Here is a 24,727-nt window from a genome sequence, read left to right on the forward strand (position 1 = left end):
CCTCACTCCTCACTAATATGATTGTCCATCGCGATGTTTTACTGTACACATCGTCAGCTGCCGATTTAGGTGACATCGCCCAACCCTACGGATACAAGACTTCTAACATATGTGATTACAGAACATTCTTCTTTCAGACAAATGCAATCTGAGATATATTAAATAATATCCTTCATAACGGCAGTGGATAAAGATATCCATACGGCTCTGGGGGGACAATAAATGCCTTCTGAAACAAAGCAATGTGTTTGAGTAAAAAAAAAATATATCCATATTTAAAAAGTAAAATAACTAGCTTCTGGTGCACGGCCTATGCAAATCAACGTTTTAATCCTGACGTGATTAAGAGTTGCGTAAGCTTTGAGGCCTCTCACGGTTCAAACAAACAGGGCTGGGCAACAAACTCAAGCTCCTCTTCTCTTATATTTAAATCCTCTGACATTTTTCTTTAAAAAAAATCTCATTTAGAGTTATAATTTGTGCCCATGTTTTGTTTTGCTCTATCCTCCGCACTTCTGCGTTCATCAATACATCATGAGTCAGGTCATTTTCGTTGTAAATCGATGCGTATGGCTGTCTGTCGGAAGCTTTTAGTTTATACGTTTTAAATATGGATGTTTTTCCTACACAAACGCATCACTTCGCTCCAGAAGGCCTTTATTAACCACCCGGAGCCATGTGGATATCTTTTATGATGGATGGATGCACTTTTTTGGGCTTCAAAATCAAATCCTCTATTCACTACAACTATAAAGCTTGGAAGAGCCTGGACATTTAATTATCTCAGATTGCATTCGTCTGAAAGAAGAATGTCACACCTAGGATGGCTTGAGGGTGAGTAAATAATGGGTTAATTTTTATTTTTGGGTGAACTATCTCTTTAAGGGCTTCTAACCTTATTCAACATTGAATTTCCAAGTCTTTTAAAGTCACACAATAGCTTTGTTGTTGACAAACAGACTGAAATTTAAGATGTTTTTCACAGAAAATGATCTCTCTGTGGCCTCTCTCAAATGTCATTCTCTGTTTCACATAGCCAAACTGGCCTGTCATGTTCAGTTACATCAGTGACATGATTCTGGCTTGATTGTGTCACTGACATCAACCTAGGGGTGGGCAATATACCGGTTGACACGATAACCAGGTCAAAATTTGTCTCTATCGTGGTCACGCTTAAGTAAAGTTGGGTTGTTGCAAAGTCACAAAAGCTTATCATTTGCATCTGTTTTTAAGCAAATGCGGTTTAAAAACAAGTGATTTTAAATAATTAAAGCGCAATAAGCCTTGTAAACAAGTGAATGTAAAGAGTTGAGAAAGAAAATGTTTTAAAGTGACAGCGGCCTATTAAATCTGCTGCAGTCTGTCATTAATTTTAATCAAACAACAAAAGAGAATCACTTTTTTATCTTTAACAAGAATAAATGTATATTTAATTTACACAGTGAAGATGCAGTGTTTTGATTTGATTAATTTCAGTTTATGTATTTCTAATTCTTGTTTTCAGGTTATGAAATAATTTACTGGAATAATTAATGACTAGAAGATTTTTAACTGGAATTTGTATTATTTGTGCTTTGTGTTATCCATCTTTTATCAAAAGCTACACAATGATTTTTTTGTATGATCTGCTGTTTTGTTTTCCTTCTATTATAATTTAAAATATGTATTATATTGAGTACACTTGCATAAAGACAGGACTATTCTTCAGTCGTACATAAAAAAATATTTTATATTCGCAATCTTAGAGCAATTATAAGTTGAATCCTTTGTGAAGAATACATGATGGTAGATTCTAATTAGGTTGTTTATTTTGTTTTGTTTTTTCTTTCCTTTTCTTTCTGTATTTCTAACAATTATTTTTGTTATTTTTTTGCTTTATACAATTTTCACAAATGAGGACCAAATCAGGTAGTTTAGTTGGGTTACTCCTGGGCACAGATTTGTTGCCAAAATATGGTTAAGAAGGTACACACACACACACACACACACACACACACACACACACACACACACACACACACACACACACACACACACACACACACACACACACACACACACACACGTTGGTCTATGTGGTTTACAGGGACTCTCCATAGGCGTAATGGTTTTTATACTGTACAAACTGTATTTTCTATCCCCTTACACTGCCCCTGCCCCTAAACCTGCCCATCACAGGAAACATTCTGCATTTTTACTTTCTCAAAAAAACATAATTTAGTATGTTTTTAAGGCCATTTGAATTATGAGGACATTTGATATGTCCTCATAAACCACATTTATAGTGTAATACCAGTGTAATACCCATGTAGCTATACAAATTTGTGTCCTCATAAACCACATAAACAGGCTCACACATACACATAACTGTTGTCTATTAATATATTTTAAAATGTAATTTATTCTTGTTATGACAAATCTAAATTGTCTTCAGTGTCACATGATTTTTCAGAAATCATTTTAATATGTTGACTTGGTTAATAAGTAAAACTGTGCCAGAACAAATTAATCTTGGTAATGTCAGTCAGATAACTTTGATAGATTTGATAGAAAGGCATGTAATGGATTACAACCAATCAGCTGTCAGATGTTAAATTTAACTACACACAATATCCATTTAAATAAACCTATTACAAGCAATGCTTACTTTTGTTCAGTCTGTGGTGTAAAAGGTTGCATTAACTATTAAAGAAAAAACACTTCAGCAAAACATGGTCAGGTCAAAGTGTCCAACTGTAGTCCACTGTAAGAATTGTTGGGTGTAATATGTCACAGTTTATTTTATTATGCTAACATTACTTAACCGTAAATGAACTATAGTGTCCTGCACCCACTAGTTAAAAATGATATCTGGTGTCTGAATAATTTTTGGTTGGACTGTTTCTTCTCTAATTACCTAAATATTCTGAATTGTTCGAGCACAAAACAACACTGGTATCACTAGGTATCATTAGTCCTCAATCCGGTCCCCCATTCTAGTGGAATATCATTAAGCTAGGTTAAGATGTTTTGAACTTCATCTAAAATGTCATGAAATATTAAGCCTCATTTTAGATTCTGTACCAGTGAGCCTGCACCTCACAGCAACTCTGCAAAGTCTTTAATGTGAAAGTTGATCCTTTCATGAATACCTAATATTCCTCTCCCTGATATCTCTGTTCATACTGTAAGCACTCCTGCCTATAGATAGAAAATAATACAGTGTGCTGAGAACAAAGCTGCGTCACAATGTCAGAATGTTACGTGCATGTCTTTTTTATTGTATTCATATCTTAAATGAGCAATAAATAAATCACAAGAACAATATTCAGAAACATGATCAGTATATTAGAAATCTATACCTTCTTTGTTTACTAATTTCATTTAAAGAAAGTACTACATTTCAATTAACTCTTCAAATGGACATGTTGTACCAAGAGAGCTCATGTATTGGGTCGGCACATCCTCACTGTCTCACGTTCCGTGGCATTACCAAACTGAAGAAATCCCAGTGGGTTGAGTAGCCTGTCAGGGTTTGTGTTTTGTTTCTGTCTATGACACCTAATTAGGGATCTAAGTTGGTTGGTTTTAGCAGCCTTCAGGTTGTATGGGGAATTGGGAACCACTATGAATGAATGTGGAATCTGGCAGTTTTGCAAGTGTAGCATATTTCCACTTCCAGCCACATGAGTATATTTAAAATGCATGTGCATATTTGTACTACAATATAGTCTCTGGATCAGAATATTCAGTAATCCCTGTAATGGTGCGCATGGATGAATCATAAGGAGTATTCCCATCATGCACTCTGTTTTAAAAGCTGTTAAGTTGCCCATTAATGCTGCATCCTAACTGATTTTGAAACGCTTTACATTTGCAGTAACTCTGCATGACACAAATAGCAAGACTACAATAAAGAGACAAATTTGGTGTTAGCATGTTGTTAGAAAGGCTAACAAAATAATACGCTTAGCATAAAAATACATATAATAGCACACACAAATTCTGAGTATTATTGCATCAAGACAAAACTATTTTTCAGTTGTGCATAAATAATATTTTAGATTATATTCGTAATTTTAGAGCAATTATAATGTTGACTCCTTTGTGAAGAATACATATGATGGTGGATTCTAATTAGGTTGTTTCTTTTCTTCTTTTTTTCCTTTTATTTTTATTTGTTATTTTGGTGTACATCATGCTTCCTATCTATTGGAACAGTCGTAGAGTTGTGGTTACGCCTATGATTTCTTCAAGTGCCGCGTATGTTGGCAGCTCACTAGCTTTTGGAACAGAGCCGCATTGTGAGTCACATTGGTTGTACAGGACACAGAGTTTGTTATTATGTTCAGAGTTGTTACTGACCTTCTGCCTTCCTGATTACAACATGTCTCTCTAGATCAGTCATTGTGAGCTTGATTTAATGTCCTTCCTAATATGTCTTAACTGAAATCAAATTACAACCCACATACCCCCCACCTTTCATTCTTGAATAATTTTTGGTCTGTATCCGTGTTTCAAATATATTTGCATCGTCGAAACCAAGAGTAGTAGAAACTAAATGTACATTTCCTGAAGAAAATGTGAGTGGTGCTTGCAGTGGCAAAACTCACCACTAGGTTGCTAAATGTTTCTAGCTGGTTGGTTAGGGTATTTCAAGATGGTTGCTAGGGTGTTACTGGGCAGTTGCTATGGTGTTCTGGTTGGTTGCTAAAATATTCTGGGTGGTTTCTAAGGCATTGCTAGGCAGTTGCTAGGGTGTTGTGGGAGGTTGCTAATGCTATGGTGTTGCTTGGCACGGGCAGTTGCTAGTTACACTATGGTGTTTTTATATAGTTATTTAACGCATGATTTAACACTTAGCTAATCACTATTTGCATGCAGCTATGCACTGCTAGTATGTGTAGCATTTTGGAAGTGCTGTTTGCTTTGCTAGCATGATTAAAAAGAGCCCGTCGCCATGTCTCTGATAATATAAGTCTTGCTGAATGGTTGCTATGGTACTATGTTTACTTGCTAGGGAGTGGCTTGGCAGTTACCAGTGATGACACTCCAACGCCTGCTTGCCCATATGAATTATATAAACCAACCACAACCCCTCTATGACATTCTGATATCCGTTTGGGCTTGGGTTGCTATGGGGGTCTAAATGGTTGCTAGGGCATGACTAGACAGTTAGCAGTGTTAAACTAATAGACTGCATGACTGTCTGCCCAAATCAAAAGAGCCAAACCCTCATGTCTCTGTGATGTTTTAATTCATGTATATCCCTCTTATTTATTTGTCAATTTGTCTATTGGGTGGTTGCTAGGGGACTGTAATTGGTTGCTAGGGTGTGGCTATAAAGATTTGAGGTCATTACTTATTGGCTGCTTGATAAAATTAATCAAATGAGTATGTTTTTGAGGGAGAGAGAAAGGGTTCTAAGGGCTTTCGTGTGTGCATGTGTGAAAAACGGCAGTTAAATTCAAATCTCTGAACATTCTGCCATTGTAGAAGTCAATGGGATTTTCTTCTTCGGTATTGAAGTCTGCACAAGTCAGTGTCAGTGTGCACAAGTCAGCGCACAATGTTCAGCCATTACACTGTCTATCTGATATGTTAAAGGGTTAGTTCATCCAAAAATGAAATTTATGTCATTAATCAGGCGCGCTGGAAGCCGTTTAATTCCGGGGGGGGGCTGAAAGTTGGGTCAGAAAATGTGTGACGTCATTATGTTGTCGGTGGTGACCAGACAGGTGTTGTAGTAGAACCCCCCTTTACCGTCAAAGAGCACAGACGGACCCACCGCCCCAGATTATTGTTGTTTAAAATTAATTACTTGTTAAAACGCGATCATACCATAGGTGTCGGAAGCAAAACTGTGGGTGGTCTCAGAATTTGTTTTTGCTGGAGTAACGTTAGATACAAATATTATTTGTTATTTGTTTGAGTTATTTGCGCTGCCTTTTGCCGAACTCGCGCTACTGCCTTTTCACATCACAGATCAGAAAGGCATTTGTTTTCAATAAAAATTAAAAAAATAATAGAAAAGTGAAAAAAAAAAGAGTCAAACACCTAATACGTTTTTCTCGGTTAGGGGTAGGTAAACAGACGTGTTGAATTAGTGATGATAAAAGTGAGAGCGTCCAATATCATTGGTCTTTAAAAGTGGGTGAGTCTTGTCCTCACGACACACAATGGTTCCGACGCCAATGGATCATACACAGACGTACGTTAATCATCACTCATAAAGCATTCTTTTTATTTGTGTTCATAGGCTACATACATCCAGCATCTGCCAGGGCTTTTAGTCCCTCATGTGCGCATATTTAGAGAAATAATGATTCATAATCACGTTTGTAAAATATCATGTGTCCCGACCTCAGCAGACTGGTGAGAGTAGGCTAAGTTACATGTTAACGTCCAGCTCACAAACCTCGCGGATGTCTGAACAGAGTTTGTGTCAGTGTCAAGGTCAGCGTCGTTGTTGTTTACATGCTTTTTTTTTTGAGAAGATTTCCCTATTTTACTTTTCTTAACCGTGTTAGTAGTAACGCAACTCAAAAAAAGTCTACAAATACGTTTCTGCTGCTTATTGCTAACCATGACCAAACGAGAGTGAGCGAGGTGATGATGGTGACGAAAGCACTTCCTAAGGAATTATTAAAATAATTATTAATTAGTTTATATCTTATCCACGGCCCATTATTTTAATCCCATTAAAACACAGTATGTTATGTCAGTCTATTTTAATTTATTTTATTTCATTTCATGTTTTAAATACTATACAATTTTAGAATACAATTTTTCACCATGCTATAACGAGGGGGGCTGCAGCCCCCGCAGCACCCCCTTCCTGCGCTACTGTCATTAATGACTCCCCCTAATGTCGTTCCACACCCGTAAGACCTCCGTTCATCTTCAGTATTGATTCATGATGATTCGGACCACCAATGTCACGTGATTTCAGCAGTTTGGCAGTTTGACACGCAATCCGAATCCTGAATCAATAAGCTGATTCATAACCATTTAAAGGTGCACTCTGTAGTATTTTTGCAGTAAAATATCCTAAAACTACTAGGCCAGTGTTATATATTTTGTTCAGTTGAGTACTTACAATATCCCAAATGTTTCCAACTAGTTGTAAATTGTGAGAAAATTGCTATTTTAACTAAGGACCGGGACGTTTCAGCATAGCGTTTGAGGGAGTTGCCTGTCAATTGCGTCATATCTGCGTTACCCTCAGTTTTATTTGGCAGAAGCGCTTTTCTCTTAGCAGTGTGAACATGTCACAGCAGCGCCGAGCGAACGCACAGAGTAACGTCATAACATAATTTAAAAAAAACATAAATGTATCTAATATGATAAAAAGAGCTGCATCACCTTATTTCTGCCCGGGTCCTATTTTCCACCGGCTGTAAGGTGAAGACCACATGTCCAAGGATACTGCGTCATCAAACTACACCTTTGTTTTGAATAGGTGACCTCTAGTGGACGGAAAGTTGCATAGTGCACCTTTAAATCTTTATTTGAGGATTGAAACAAACCTGGAAGAGAAGACAATGCTGAATAAAGTAAATAAAATAAAAATAAATATTTTTGGACCAAAATGTATTTTCGATGCTTCAAGAGATTCAACTGATGTCACATATGGACTACTGTGATGATGTTTTTATTCCCTTTCTGGACATGGACATTATAGTGTGCAAACACTTTTAATGGAGGAACAGAAAAGCTCTCGGACCAAATATAAAATATCTTAAACTGTGTTCTGAAGATGAACTTACAGGTCTTACAGGTGTGGAGCGACATTAGGGTGAGTCATTAATGACACACATTTCAGTTTTGGGTGAACTAACCCTTTAATGTAACGTCTATATGTTTAAATTCACCCAAAAAACCCCACTCAATTAGTCAACGTCAATGGCCATTATAACTTATTGTGTCTATCTATATTATGCTGCGTTAAATATTTTTTACCGCGTTAAACTGGAAAAATGTATCGCATGTGTTAACGTGGTAATTATATTTACGCCATAATTTATGCTCTAAATGCATCCGCAATACTGTAATATACAAGTCCATTTATTGTACATCTGCCTTAACTTTGTTTTTCATTCTTTTTTCAGCCAGAAGACAACAAATAGATAAGACTGCATCTGATTTCTCTGGCTGTCTCTTCTCGGCTCTTTGCCTATGCTAGTCTGCATTATGACAGGAGCCCACTTTTCCCTCAGCTCTGTAATTGGAATGTGGGCTGGCAGTAGGTGTGAAGCAATGGGGTCTTGGAATTGGGTGGCAGCAGTCAGCCCTGGAGAACCTGTCAGAATTTATAGAAAGGCAAGCCATGCACTCCACTTTATTCAGAGGAAACTCTGCATTTTAATAGCTGTAAGCGTTTCAGTAATTCAAGGTGGCGTCATTAGAGGCTTATTTATTCACTCTGGTGCTGAGAGACAGAAAATTTCTCCCCCATCAGCTGTGGCAGCTCCATCTCAGCACCTCCCGCCAAGAAGAGGAGGGAGAATTAGAGTGGAATGGGCAAACATGACAATCGTGCAACAGTTAATGAATTAAACAGAAAACAAAGCATCAGGTTGTCTTGAATAGGGCCTTGGGGTAGGGCTTTAGCAGTGTCTTGTTTTTCTCTTATCGTCATTACCTTACCAATTGAACAGACTGAGTGGAAATAAAAAGGTTAAAAATAACTATGGCCACAAGCATTGGGGTTGACACTTGAAAAGGATTCGCAGAAGTCAAATTGTGGTTAGACCTTGAGCTTGAGATTTAATAACGTGCTTTTTGTTATGAATTTAGTGATAGTTAAAAGAGCATGCCGAGATAGGTTGTTGACCTTTACATCTGTTTATGTTGCAATTTCAGTGGAGTGCCAAGGTATACCAGTCCTCTCTGCTTTTTTAAGCTACTTGAAAATACAGAGAGGGTTTCATTTCATCTGATAATATACTCTGTATTCACAGGTGGTACACACGAGACCAGTAATGAAAGTCAAAACTGTCTCGGATTGTAATGAGAGATATTCCTTCAATGCACCAAATCCTCTGGACTTTCTCACTGCCAACTTATAAGCTCAAAAAGCTCAATTGTTTCGACACAATTTTGCTATTATTTCATTGTAAAAGTAAAGTATCTGAGGGGGAAAACAATAACAAAAGTCTTCAAATCTCAGGGCGCACATTAAAAGAGGAAGTTCTAGAATATATGGCAAGATGATGAAACGGATGTTTCTTCGAACATGTTCAGCTTAAAGAGCTGCAAAGCCCCCACATCGCATTTAAAGGGCCGGTACCTGACTCCTCAGGCATTGACTAATAGGGTCTTGATCCTGTTGAAGGGAGATATGATCAGTAGACGAATGCAACATTTTCCATTTGTGCTATCAGTGATTGTGGACATTTGTCAACAGTGGGAGGAAGTTCAAGTAAACCTGCAGCAGAGCGCGTGATGGTCCGATCAGTGCTTTCCAACAATGAAAGGGTTCATTAGAATTTCAACTCAACCATTTAGTGCACAGATTACAAAAACCATGATAAGAAAGACCTTAACTGTAGATCAAATAGTGTAGGAGTGAATGATGTTTGCAAGGTACAAATTCCTGAATGTTGGGTTTCTTTTGGCTTGGAAACAGCAGAATTTCATTGTAAAATTGAATGCCTTCTCATTATTTCAATTAGTATGCTTTAAAGGCTCTTATTTTGATTAGTTTTGTCAGTGTCTTGTTTTATTCTAACTGATTTCCCCTAGATGAGTATGAGAGTAGATGAGAACTCAATTTACTGTTTACTGTCTGTCCATTATACATGTATCTCCAGTAAATGTATGGTGTTTAGAATGTTATATTGTGAGAAGAGAGTGAAATGATCTGTCTAGTTAAATGATATGCACTTCAAACAACCTGAATCCTAGCTGGACCTCAAAATATGAACAAAGGGAATAGCTGATTTTGCAGACTGCTGACAATTTATTGCCTTTTTATGTAGGAAAGCAAAACCAGGAGGTTAGACATTAATTCAAAAACCCTTCGACAGCTGACGTGGTCTTGAGAAAAGAGTAGAGGCCTTGTGTGATGTAAGGTGGGGTAAAGACAGATTTACATCTAGACGTTTTTTTTATTATTGCTATTATTATATACAGCTGCAGAAAATTACTGCTTAAGTTAGTAAAGGGAATTGTTAAGTTTAGGTATTGGGTAGTGTTAAAGTATGTAGAATATGCTCATGCAGAATATGAAAATACAGAGAGGTACAAAAAATACAAAATACGTGTACAAAATACAAAAATACAAAAATGTGCATTATAAGCACTAATAAGCAGCTGATATACTAGTAATATGCATGCTAATAAGCAACTAATTAATAGTAAGAAGTAAAGCCTAAACTAAAGTGTTGCTATATTTTGTGAGGACCATTATGAAATTCTGTTATGTCAGCATTATTACTTTATACTGTATAGTGTATACCTTAAAATTAAATACACTGAAAATCACATGGTGGAAATCGGGAATAAATTAACCTAATGTTGCTATAGATTTTGGTTTTATTTAATGAAACATTTTATATCATAAAGCTCCTTGGCTCATGGATAATGAATAACCATATTATAATTTATTTAAAGTAAATTACACTTAGGCTTTATAATATAGTTTGTGAAGTAATCCTAGGATTTTCACCCTGTCAGAATCAAACCTGTGGAAGATGATTTTCTGTTCTCCCAATGTCAATAATTATCAAAAACGTGTTGATCATTAAATTGAATGAGTGATCACAGGTGTAGTCTGATGTAAATGGCTGAATCTCCTTAACTAAAATTCCAGATTTTCAGAAAGTTTGACACACGTAAAATTCTAAGTGGGACGTCATCTTAGGGCTTATCTAAAATTATATGGCTGCTCTTAGCCATCAACATGATTAAAGGGTTACTTCAGCGATTTAGCATATGACTTTCTATCAGTAGCAACCCCCTCCCCTCCCCCCAACGGTGGCTTTGGGAGTGGCCTCGTAGGGCAGCGAAGCAATTGCATTCTGGGAGTTGCTGTCTTTCATCCATCTTTTCTCAGTCTAGAAGGCACTGAAGTAACCCTTTAAATCAGAAATATGAATGACAGACCTATGACCTGATTGGGATAAAGTGGGGTTGTGTTTGGACCTCGATAATTGCTGCTTGCAGCTATACTGAATCTTGTTGTTGTTTACATACTTGACTTTCTAGATTCAGGATGTGATTTTGGCATTGAGCTCATTTGCAGCTTTGTTTATCTAAATGTTTGTTTTGTTTCACAGTTCCTCCCAAAATCTATGACATTTCGTCGGACATTACAGTAAACGAAGGCAGCAATGTTTCACTCATCTGCACAGCCAGTGGGAAACCAGAGCCTAAAATATCTTGGAGACACATCACCCCATCAGGTGAGTTCAAAGCAGTTACTATAAAATATGTCATGGTAGGGCTTGCCACACTGCGCTTTTCCCCAGGTTATCAGTGTTCTAAACCCTACTTTTAACCATCGGTAAAGGAACGTTTCACACTTGTAAGCAAGGTTAGCAACGCTTTTGTGGTGTTAACCTTGCATTGTGGCGCTAAACTAGTATAGTAAGAAATTATGCAGTGTTAGAATGTTTCTTCAGATTCTTAACAACAGAAAACAAATTGCGTGCCTCATATTAATGTGATTTAACCAGTCACGGAAACAGCACTTTGAATAAACGGTTGTTTCAGCATTTAAATGGTTAGTTCACCCAAAAATAATGACTCACCCCAATGTCGTTCCACACCCGTAAGACCTCCGTTCATCCTCGGAACACAGTTTAAGATATTTTAGATTTAGTCCGAGGCCTTTCTGTCCTTTGAATGCAAGTGTATGCACACTTGCTGTCCACGTCTGGAAGGTAATGAAAACATCATCAAAGTAGTCCATATGGGACATCAGTTGGTTAGTTAGACTCTTTTGAAGCGTCGATAATACATTTTGGTCCAAAAATAACAAAAAATACGACTTTATTCAGCATTGATTTGTGCATCCGCGAATCAGCAGATTGATTTGTGATTCATATCGCCAATGTCACGTGATTTCAGCAGTTTGTTGATACGCGATCTGAATCTTGAATCATGACCGTTTGATTCTTTATTTGAGGAACACGGAAGAGAAGACAATGCTGAATAAAGTTGTATTTTTGTGTTATTTTTGGACCAAAATGTATTGTCGACGCGACGGGTGTGGAACGACATTAGGTTGAGTCATTAATGAAAGAAATTTCATTTTTGGGTGAAACCAACCCTTTAAGGCATGTAAGGAGAAAAATGTCAAACTCAACAACTGGAGAGAAGACACCATTTCATTCTTACCTTTTATAGTTCGAAAAGCCTGTTCAGGATAAACTTGATAGTACAGTCTGCAATTATGACCTGAGGAAGTGCATAATACTGATTATCTCATCATGGCACCTGTTAGTGGGTGGGATATATCTACTACACCCTTTCATGGAAGCTGTATTCCCTGGTGGCTGTGACCTCTTCATCATTAACAAACAAGTCCGATCCATGTAGGCCCTACCTTCCAACTTACAGGACTTAAAGGATCGGCTGCTAACATCTTGGTGCCAGATACCGCAGCATACCTTCAGGGATCTAGTGAAGTCCATGCCTTGATGGGTCAGGGCTGTTTTGGTAGCAAAAGGGAGACCAACAAAATATTAGGATCATAATTATATGCCTATAATATGACGATGCACAATGCTAGAGCCTTTATGTATGTATATAGGCATATCATTCATCCAATCAGTGACACTGGCACCACAAATGTGCAAATAACCTGGGGTTTAGGAATGTCCAGTGTGAAATCCTTTTATGAATACCCAGGATTAATTATTAACCCTGGGTAAATTATGAGCATGTGTGAAACGTGGATATCCTAGGATTGCATTTACACAGGGTTTACAATGACCCAGGGTTAACTATTCAAGTTTGAAAAGCTCTCATATGTTAGACCTAATTTTACATCGACAGAGTAGAAATGTCTGTCCCAGTTGTTCAGTGTGGTGGAGTTTTGAGGCTCAGAAGATTATGGTGATTAAACTAACATGTTTCTGTTCTAAACCCTCCATAATTGAGTTTAGGGAAGGCTTTTAATCAATTATCGCTTCATTTTGCTGTTGTTCTCTCACAAATACGTCTTAGATTATATTAAGTTATCACTCTGCTACAGCGTAAACAACATGTTGAGGATACATCAACCTCATCTTTACCTTATATAGTTTATATTCAGCTGTTAAAGCAGAAATTTTGGCACATTTTCAAAGTGAATTGAAAATTCAGTACACAGCAGTATTTTTGAGTGGTTGTGAATTTTTATTGAAGTCAGCTACACTTATCTTTGGACTGTCATATTTATTTATTTAATTCTCTGGTGTATTTTGTGATTGAATTGCTTTTTGAGATTCTGATCAAAAGAGTCATAAAACCACTACTTACCAAAGGTAGGATACTTCAAATTATAGAAAGCCAGAAACCAGATGAGAAGTCCATTAATAATCATATTAACTCCATCCTCAGACAACCATCCTGCATATGGTGAACTTTCACTTTTGGTCAATAGATTCAGTATGGTGTAGATATGAATGAAAGCCATTAGCCTAAACTATTCGTCTTCGGGATAATTAACATCTGAGTGGACAGAGAGGGCGACACTGAGCGAGAGCCAGTGACAATATACACTTTTTAAAGATATTGCTGCTTCTGCCCTTGAAGGTTGTGATGTATTAAAAAGATTCATTTATAATATTTAAATGTCACAAAAAATATGCATGAACCTGATGGTTGTATGAGGCTACAAAAATACCTGGAAAAAGAAAATGTTAAAGCCTTATTGAATCCTTTTTTCACCTTTGGACAAGCCAACAATATGTTCAGACTGATATCATTATGTAACATCAAGTATAACAGAATTTGGTGCATATATGGCAGCATTGTGTTAATAGTATAGAGGTCTAACCACAGTAGCCCTGTTCTGAATGACCCTGCAGGAAACTGAACATTCATCCTTATAGAGCCACTAGATTTAATTGCTGAAATACTCTAAATGCAATTGGCCCCATTCGTTTTTGTGTGTGTGTCATCGGACCTTTGACTTCTGTGCCTCTAATTATTGCTTGGATTATGGGCTTTTCATTGATATAAACCTAAGGGGCAATTACCCTTAAAGGCCTTTTAAAGACATTATGTCTTTAAGACCTCTCAAAGCCCTTTCACTTGTAACAATAAATAGCTTTCCATCTGATTCAAAGGTTGGTCCACAAGAAGTATTTATTATAAATGGTAGAATGTACAATATGGATGTATTGATATCATCTAAAACTTAAGAGTGTAAACCCTTTTGTATTATAAATATAGTTGTATAGTTTTACTATGGTATTGATATTTTAAGTGATGGAATCATTAGAAATAATTTGAATACAGCATCATATAATGCACAGAACAGATTAAAACAGATCAATGCATTACGGTAACTAAATGTGATGCTATTGAACAAATGTAGTTAATGTTACTGATTAAATAGAATAAAATCCACCTATAAATTCCATGAATTCATTATTCAAAGATTTGTACAGATTTGTCGATTTCTAAAGCTGTTCATACGCAAAATGTCTATGTTTAAGATGCTGTCAATAATGTACACTTCAGTTATGAAAACTAGAACCACACAAACATTTGACATCATGTAATAATAATAATAATAATTTGTTACATTTATATAGCGCTTTTCTAGTTACTCAAAGTGCTTTACATAGAAGGGGGAATCTCCTCAACCACCACCAATTGGACTGATTTGCTATCATGATCACTTGTCACTGCAGAACTTCATTTCCCATAATCCTTTTCTGCTTCCCACCTGCATACGCTCTATTACCCACACCTGCAATTAATTACACTAATTATGCTATCAGCTCCACATTACAAAAGATAGTACTACACACACTCTTATTGGGTGAGTTTACATGCACATTCTTAAACCGAATATGATTTAATCCGACAATGAACATGGTCATCGGAGTAAGGTCATAAACGGCGTAAGCATAAACCGGTCGGGGCAGGTAGTTTTTTGCCTCTTACCCTGATTTCGCGCTGCATGTAAACGCATTAACCTGCTTTCTATCGGCTTATTGAAGTGCGCATGTGTGATAGGGGACAAAAACACAAACTTCGATCAGATTTAAACGCATCCAGACCGAGCGAACTAGCGTTCTGCAATAAATAAATACAAACATCACAAAAACACTCTTTTAAGGCCCAGAAAATTGTAAAGATGTGTTCTCATCTGATGCAGCAAAAGTAGAAGAGGTTCAGTCAAAACGCTGCATCTGTAACTGCATGAGGGATAATATGAGCCGTAAATCTGCCGCTGACATGGTGCACGCTTTATTTAAAATCACAACTGACGTAAGTTATCCTAACATTTGGAATACTCAGAGTCAACACGGGCATTATTATTTTTGACGTCACTACAAGGAAATAATCCGATTTATTAATAGAGTCGTGTGATTGTGCAGATTAAATTCAGAACGCGCGAATGTCACAACAGGAAACACGCACGCACGCCCTCGGATCAGTCGGACGTTGTGGTGTACAAGAGGTAAAAACGATATAAATACTGTTCGTTTACTCACACAAACCGCTCGTTTCGTGTCTTAGGCCATCAGTGTGTACTTAGATGGGAGATTTTTTAATTTTGACTTCTCTGTGTATGCACTTTGAGGTGGTGACCATAGACCTGCATTATGTGAGGCACAGACATGAACGGTTTGACCTAAAATTATCAAAATTGAAACTACTGGGGAAACAAATAATCCTACATCTCGGATGCCCATGAGGTAAGCTAAAGCATGTCAAAATTTAATTTCAAAGTGAACTATCCCTTTAACAAACCTTGCTCTATTCGTGAAATTCATTAAAAGAAGGTATACTGCCATCTTGCTCCGACCAAAGAGACTTGACTGCACATGATTTCGCAATCAACTTCTCATTTCGTAAATACGAACATCCCAGGAGGACTTGAATGCACCATGTGTTAATTGATTTGCACGTTGTAAGTATCACGCGTGAAACTTCCCATTCCTATCGGCACTTTTTGGGAATTGCGTTTTCACGCTAATTTGCTTTGTTTAGTAAATATTGCCATTAATGAGCACTACTTTTAAATGTATTTCAGGGCATTGAACATTTTTTATAGACAGGATTTCAAATGCTGTAGGCTAGATGATAGATCCTAATGTTAGCCTTATATAGGAACGTATTGACGGTGCAGGGTAGCCTCTTGCTCTCCGTACAGCCTGGCTCCGGACGCTTGATCCCAAACATGCTTTCATAAGCTTTTTCCATTGTGATTTAAGGCCCCGGGATATATGGAACTCTGACCTTTCAAATAGCTGACTATAACACTTCAGATTTGATTTTTTTTCTCATATGATAAGGCTACAGTGAAGCGTTCAATTGTCCTTTGTCAATCCTTTGTTCGTGCCTCTGCCTCCCAAAATTGTCTTTACTCTGGTTTATTGTTTCCTGAACAATAGCTCTGTACTCGGCACTGACAGTCTGTCTAAACATCGCCAAATGGTTTCAATACAAAGACCAGCTCTTAAAAAGTGCTCGGACAGATATTCAGCAATTGTTTTGGGGCACTTTGGAACAATGAAGAGGCTATCAGGGTTAAGGTGAGATACCGGGAATGGAAAAGTGGAGGCGGTTCAGGTGCATATGCGTTTTGTGTGCGAGAGCCAGAGAGCGAGTATGTGTGGCGGTTGAATGATGGTTGATGGTTCATTGCTGACAACTCAATGAATGCCTGGGGGAAGCCTCTCATAATGCAACATTTGGGCTGCTGCAGTATTCTCTCACAGGTTAAGGGAAGGGATGTACAGAGAACTGCCACCTTAGCCCATAATGTATTCTTTACCAGCGCTCATCATATCAGCAGCAGGCAGACCTCAAGGAAATGTACTTTGTGCTCTCCACACAATGTGGGAAAGTGCTTACTGTGACTGCACTTAACACAGAGCAATGTGGAATCCTAGATTAACCTTGCTATGATTTGGCTAATTTGGTTGGAGTGACATTTCCCAGAGGCTCCGGCGAGTCCCTCTTGAGCTTTTTAAATAACTCTCAACATGCACAATTCAGGAGGCAGCCGAGATTTCAGATGATAAGGAACAAGTTTACATTTGACTACATTTCTGGCACATAATCAGTGTCCCTTGAGCCTTTGAAATGCTCCTGTGTGTGTGTGTGTGTGTGTGTGTGTGTGTGTGTGTGTGTGTGTGTGTGTGTGTGTGTGTGTGTGTGTGTGTGTGTGTGTGTGTGTGTGTGTGTGTGTGTGTGTGTGTGTGTGTGTGTGTGTGTGTGTGTGTGTGTGTGTGTGTGTGTGTGTGTGTGTGTTTTATATGGTGTAGCAAACAAGTTTGTTGATATATCAAAGGTTGATTTGACAAAGGATCCATTCTTTATTAAACGTCACTAAAACCTTGGTAATTTCCTCTTTTGTTGTAATCAGTAAGATAAATGATGGTTCATTGTGATGTCTCTGTTAGGAAAAAGAAAATAAATCACTGAAATAAGGGAATTATGGAGTGAGTTAATCACTGATAATGATCCCTCTGGTTTTTAACCGGAGGAAGAAATATGGTAGGTTGTAGTCAATGTTTGTTCATTTTGTAAGTTTGGCTCTTACCTGAGAACCGTTGTTTTAATAATGTGATGATTGTCATTGCTGTTATTGTGATCTCGTGGTAAGGCCTATTCGTATGTAAATTATGTCAAGTGTATGACACATACATTTACTTACATTTCCATAGACACTGAAATGTAAAATGTTGACTTATTTACAGGACTAAATGTTTTTTGAAATTGTTCACATTTTCAGCAATTATTTACTTCAATTCTACTCTGTACTGTATAGTAAAAAGTTCATACAAAACTTATATATACTGACAGAGAAGACATCATGGGTTGGTTCAGAGGTAGTAGTGGTATTAGTGGCTCAAAATATATTTTTAATACTAAATTGCTAAAAGTGCCATTTTCTTACACATTTCTGTCAATTACATATCATATATTACGTATCATGCAGGGCTTGACATTAAACCTGTTCACGTGCTTGTCTGCCATTCACTTGCCTCAGTCAGAGTGAAAAAAATTTCTTGATTATTTAGACTGAAAAATACAACTGCATCAAATAACTTTGTATATATAGATATATATATATATATATATAGAGAGAGAGAGAGAGAGAGAGAGAGAGAGAGAGAGAGAGAGAGAGAGAGAGAGAGAGAGAGAGAGAATATACAAATAAGAAATGTTGGAAAGAAGAATTAAACATGAAACTAAACTGCCATTAGGTGGTGGCAGGTCTTAATGAGCGGATCGCGTCGATTCTTTGATTTGTTCAGGAATGAAGTGTTTATGAATAGGTTATTGAATCTTTGATTCGGCCGATTCGTTCAAATGCTGATTCATTCACTAACACTGTTGCTGTAAGAACTGTTATGGTTCTGCTGTGATCTTTTTTTTGGAACTATTTTCGCTGTTGAAACAGAACAAAAATCTAGTCAATATTGCATCTAAAATGTAAGTGACTAAATGTTAATACATTTTTTATGAAACTGTCATACGAAATCAGTCACATTATCAATTGTGATGGTATTCAGGAAAACAGCACTCTTGTTCATGTGATGTTGCAACTGTATCATATTTTATAAATATAAAAACTTCACATTTTTAATTTTTACTGCAGGGTGTTCATTTGTTTCCATTTCTTCTTGAGAGGCTGCGTAACCGTCAACAGCACAACCTTTTTAGCTTCAGTTCATTATACATTATATTATTATCCACTGTCTATTGCCACTTACACTAAATTAATGCAGAATAATTTTTGCATTTTGGTGATTCACTATTTATTATTTTTTTATTGATGTTTTAATCAGGCTACTTGTCTGCTCGGACAAGTAAAATTCTCTTTCTCTTTGCCCCTTCAAAAAACAAACAAACATTTTTAGGTGAGCAATCTCATACATATATATATATAAAACTTCCTTTGTTCTGATGTCCTACTTTCCTTTTCATCTTCGTACATTTGAATATGAGTTGTTTTTGCATGAATACATTTGATACAATTTATCCTATTTTACAGTCTTTGCCTCTATTCATTTGTAAAACATTGGGGGCCAAATAGCACCTTGTCAGCTCAGATACACGTCTTAGTCAGTTTCTCGATAACCCCAAAGCAAACCATTTCGTTCAATTGTTCAGTTTGTTACCTGCTATACAGATGTAATTGTTTTCATGCAACACACATATATTCATGCAAATTACAGAAGGATTGAATAATTTGGTCTGGAGGCTCTTGTATTTCTATCAGTGTTGTACCAGCTAATCAGAATGATGTTTTGGATGAGGAACAGTTTGAAATGTAATTTTATAAGAGAAGTAATGTTTGATTTGTGAAAGAATCATTATTTTCTCTCAGATCCTTTCACTGAATCAGTTGATCCAGTTTACAGAATTGATCTGAATCGGTAAATTTCAGACTGATCTGTCTCTCAAGTTCATTTAAATCCAAATTCATGTAACTTTTATAATTTAGTATCAGCTGTTAACAGGTATGGCAAAGCATTTGTCAGCTGATCAAATTGTCAAATTGCTTAAGGCTGTGATGCGCGTTGTTTCGAAGTGCAGTTTGCTAACGAAACTCCATCTCTGCAGTTCTACATGCATTTAAGAATGCAACGGGACCATTTATGCATTCTTCCATTTGCATTTCTCTAGTTTTTCACAGAAAGTTCATTTCAAATATTATGGCACCTATTATGATATAAAATTTGGCAGTGGTTTGTGTTTATTCAGAGTCGGCGTCATCTGAAGACCTCGGTGTTGGCGTCATCTGAAATCTTTGTGAGATTCTGGATTTAAAATATAGCTGGCATAATCTCTAGTTATAGAAACAGAAAAGCAAATGGCAAATAATTTGCGTAGCTGCTGTTATTAACATTTCTAGCAATAGATAATCATGCACATTTTATCTGATATAACTGGAGTGCAATGTTATGAGATGCATTATGCGAATGCTTGGCTAAAGTGATGTCTTTAAACTGGGAGGGTTTCTATTTCTTTGTGCAGGTTTTTGGTCCAATAAGTAATACCTCTGTCTTATCTGAATTTAATAGAAGGAACTGGTCATCCAATATTTTTATTCTAAAAACAGAATGTTATTTTTAATCTTTAACACACTCTGTCAACTTCATAAATCATCGGACATAGATCCTCAGCATTACAGTGGAATCTAATTTTATGTTTTATAATAGTATTACCCCAGGGCAGCATGTTCATTGAAAATAGCAGAGGTCCTAAAACAGACCCTTGTGGCACTCCATAAGTTACTGGTGTTAACTTAATTGTTATGATAATTCCCTGTTTAAATAAACAAAATGGTAATGGATGGTAGGTAGATACGATCTTAACCCCCTTAATGCCTGTCCCTGAATACCAGTGAAAAGTTGTAATCATTCTAAGTATACCATAATCTATAGTGCCGAAAGTAGCACTACGATCAAATAAAACAACTATTGAATTGCAGCCTTGGTCAGAAGCTGCAAGTAGTTAATTTGTAATTTTAGTCAGTGCAGTTTCTGTCCGATGATGGGGCATGCATTCTGACGGAAATAGCTCATAGATTGTTCAAAATTGTTCAAAAAATATTTCAAGAACGAGCACGATTGAAGTGAAGAAATTGATACATTTAACTTTGAAATATTCAAAATCTTTCAAAAAGATTCACCATAGTTTTACAAAATACTGTGGGAAACTGCAGGGCTATCATATGGCTAGTGCATGAACCATTTTAACATGCTTTCTTATCATACCTGCTTTTGTGTCCTTTTTTAAGCTTGAAAGCTTCAATCCTTCTTCATGTTTAATTGTATGGGAAAGAGAGACCAAAACACTATACAGGACATGTTTGGAACAATATAAGGGGGAGTAAATGATGACAATGGTTTCATTTTGTTTTGTTTTTTACTAACCGTTTAAAGGGATAGTTCATTTTGAAATTAAATTTTGATATGTTTTAGCTTACCTCATGGGCATCCGAGATGTAGGAGTATTAGTTTCCCCAGTAGTTTAAATTTTGATCATTTTAGGTCAAACCGTTCTTGTCTGTGCCTCACATAATGCAGGTCTATGGTCACCACCTCAAAGAGCATACACAGAGAAGTCCAAATTAAACAATCCCCCATCTAAGTACACACTGTTGGCCTAAAACACGAAACGAGCGGTTTGTGTGAGAAAACGAACAGTGTGTATATCGTTTTTACCTCTTGTACACCACAATGTCCGACTAATCCGAGGGCGCGCATGCGTGTTTCCTGTTGTGACATTCGCGCGTTCTGACTTTAGTCTGCGCAAGCGCGGAAAGCACCGGAAGTGGATCTTATCGTGGAACGATATAAATACTGTTAGTTTTCTCACACAAACCGCTTGTTTCGTGTCTTAGGCCATCTGTGTGTACTTACGATGGGAGATTGTTTAATTTGGGCTTCTCTGTGTATGCTCTTTGAGGTGGTGACCATAGACCTGCATTATGTGAGGCACAGACAAGAACGGTTTGACCTAAAATGATCAAAATTTAAACTACTGAGACAACAAATACTCCTACATCTCGGAAGCCAATGAGGTAAGCTAAAACATATTAAAATTTAATTTCAAAGTGAACTATCCCTTTAAAGCTTTCTTGATGTCAGCTATTGAAGCTCTATGATGCTTTACGAAGCACTTGGTAAAAAACGCATCCCTCACAAAGCCTCTCCACCCTCTTCTTTTTTTTTTTTTTATGCATCGCTCTCCTTGCTTTTTTATTCTGTGGGTGTTTTGCTGAGTCAGAGGCTCCTCTTCCGTATGCCAGTGCAGGATTTACCTCTCTGTGCCACGAGACAGATTCACCTCACTGTAAAGTAGGATATAAATAGGTTTCACTGAGGCATATTACAATAAGGTTGGATCCTGGTCTGGGGAACCCAGGGAGGTTTTTAGTCCAATAGAAGTGTGGCAGCCTCACATTTTACTATATTATCTCTCATTACTCAAGGACCTCAAGTCATATTTGTCATATTGGCACAGTTCTGATTTTCTCACAGTATTTGAAGCCAATAATATTCCTCCCTGTGCTAATAAGGCTCATTGGGGAGATGCCTCCCACTGGATGTATTGCCAGCAAAGCAATTATGTGCCTTAATAAAAAAAATTCTGGGTGCACTCTTTTACTGGTGTATACCTTTAAGCATTTAGCCAATAATTAGAACATGGCTATGGAAGAACACTTTTAAAGAATTGTGATTGTTTATTTTCTTTTGTTCACAGCCAGGAAGTATGAAAGTGGCGAGTATTTAAATATCACAAGCATCACTCGGGATCAAGCAGGGGACTATGAGTGCGGCGCCGAAAACGACATTGCTTCACCCGACACTAAGACCGTGAGAGTCACAGTCAACTGTGAGTACCATATACTTCTTTCGTTTATGTTTGTTTACTGTCAGACAGTGTAGAATCAAATGCACAATGACATTGAGTCTTTTCCCCTCTCTTACTGGAGATACAAGCTCTGCTCTCTAAACCTAGTAAGGCTGTCAACTGTCTACTGCATCCTAACTGAAATGGGACATTGTAAGTGACCAATTTGAAAAGCTCAACATAGGCAGAAACTCAATGTATTATTAAAAAAAAAGCAGTCCTCTTGCAAAGCACATGGAAAACTTGCCTCACAGTTGATTTAAAGGGAGTTTGGTGTTAGCATTTTGATAAGCTAACGACACCGTACTTTAATAAAATATGTTAAGATAAATGTTTTTTATTACACTGAACTATTTTATTGATATTGGATGTTTTTTAATGACTTAGTTTATAATACAAGGTCAACCTTTATATTAGCTGTCTTTAACTACTAAATACTTACATTAATTTTTTTTTAATTGTGTTCATGTTGTATTGCCAAAGACTTCTGCTGCTATTGATGTAGGGTATAAGTAGGGATTGGTGGTATAGGGTGAATTAATGTATAAGGGTAGGGTAAACAGTAAATTATAGATGTAATTATAGACAAGTTTTGCATTGATTGTAATTACAACTGCAGTTAATGTATGTAATAAGTGCATTATATCAAATCAGTATATAGTAGATACAGTTCATTAAAAGTGGGACCTAATATAATTTATATATTATTATAATTATGCAGTATGATATTATAATTTCTGTCAATTCTGCAATCTTAAATTCAGTTTCAGCTCCTTACATTGAATTCTGTTATTGTTGTGGCCTCTGGTTGCTCGCTGTACTCGAGATTTTGAAACAGCTCCAGTCTTACTTCTGTATCTCCGAGGCCGACTGGGATGGAAATTAGAATAGAATTCATGGTACTGGAGTTTTTTAACATTTAACGAAAGAATTCCCTTTTTTGTCTGGGATGGAATGATTAATTTTTAGAGAGAAATGGTCTCAGTGTTATACGGAGTATTCTATTATGCAGGTAATGAGTCTCTCAAAGTGTGAAAAGACAGTAATGAGCACTCCAAGCATTAATGAATTATACTGACTTTACCCATCATGCTCATAGTGAGGCTCTGTCTCCAACCAAATACAGGGGGAAGGACACTTGACAGTTTCTCTTCCTCCTCTTTTCTCTTTTAAGCCATTTTGTCTCATCTGCGGTCACAGGGATCATTAATCTCTTTGTCTCCGTATATACCATATGCTGAATCATGGCACAGCGAAAGCACATAAATCAGATAGCCAGACACTCACACCAGAATAAATGTGGCGTTCAGACCATCAAACGCCAGCTCCCTTTACTATCATGCAAACACAGACTAATGGGCAGATAACCACTTGGAAATGTCAAGATTTGAGCGGGAATGGCTAGATGACAAGGATGAAGTCATAAGTCATATCACATCTCCTCCCCGTCGATTGTATTGACACTCTCTAATGAGGAGTGAAGCTGAGAAGATAGAGGAACAGCTCAGTGCTGAGTCTGCTGGTCCGGAATTTCTACAGCTTAATGACCATTTTTATTGTGCAATTTCTTTCATTTTATAGCCACTATTTATACACTATTCTTCATATGCTACATACATAGTGTTTCTTGGGTCGCATGGCGGCAGGAGCTCAGGCTTTCTTAGGCCTTGTGGTTAGATGTCGATTTCTAATGAAATACATTTTTGACATATTTTATAAAATATCAATGATATTGTTGGGCTTTCATGTTTTAAAGGGAACTTCCATCGACATAATGATTTTTATTTTGTCCAAAATATATATTCTATCATTTAACCCTAACTGCATTTTTAGATTTGCAAAAAAAACTTAAGCAAAAACCCTTCATATTCCTCATGGGTACCAAAACATTACACAAGGACATGGATTTCTGACATTGTCATCTTTGTGGGGACATTTTTCCCATAACATAGAGCATACCTAAACCACACACTCACAGTAAATACATGTTTATTTGTTTATTTATTTGTCTATACTGCACATTATCTTATATATATTATATATATATATATATATATATATATATATATATATATATATATATATATATATATATATATATATATATATATATAAAATTTATAAAAAAAAATTTTTTTTTTTTTTGGTGCCATCAGCCAATCGCAATTGTCCTGGCATTTTCCTGTGGCTCTGGAATGTT

At 36.8% G+C, this 24,727-nt stretch overlaps 1 protein-coding gene across 4 annotated transcripts in view; it reads left to right on the top strand.

Moving 5' to 3' along the window:
* The window catches only part of negr1 (neuronal growth regulator 1), a 186,493-nt gene that overhangs the window by 54,693 nt on the left and 107,073 nt on the right, over positions 1-24,727 (top strand). For all 4 annotated transcript variants that reach the window (XM_067459925.1, XM_067459926.1, XM_067459929.1 and 1 more), the window contains exons 3-4: positions 11,262-11,387; positions 22,378-22,509. In XM_067459925.1, coding sequence (XP_067316026.1) covers positions 11,262-11,387; positions 22,378-22,509 — 258 coding nt within the window. The remainder of the gene's footprint in view (positions 1-11,261; positions 11,388-22,377; positions 22,510-24,727) is intronic.

Source organism: Pseudorasbora parva, chromosome 12 (genome assembly GCF_024679245.1).
Source record: "Pseudorasbora parva isolate DD20220531a chromosome 12, ASM2467924v1, whole genome shotgun sequence".
Taxonomy (NCBI): domain Eukaryota; kingdom Metazoa; phylum Chordata; class Actinopteri; order Cypriniformes; family Gobionidae; genus Pseudorasbora; species Pseudorasbora parva.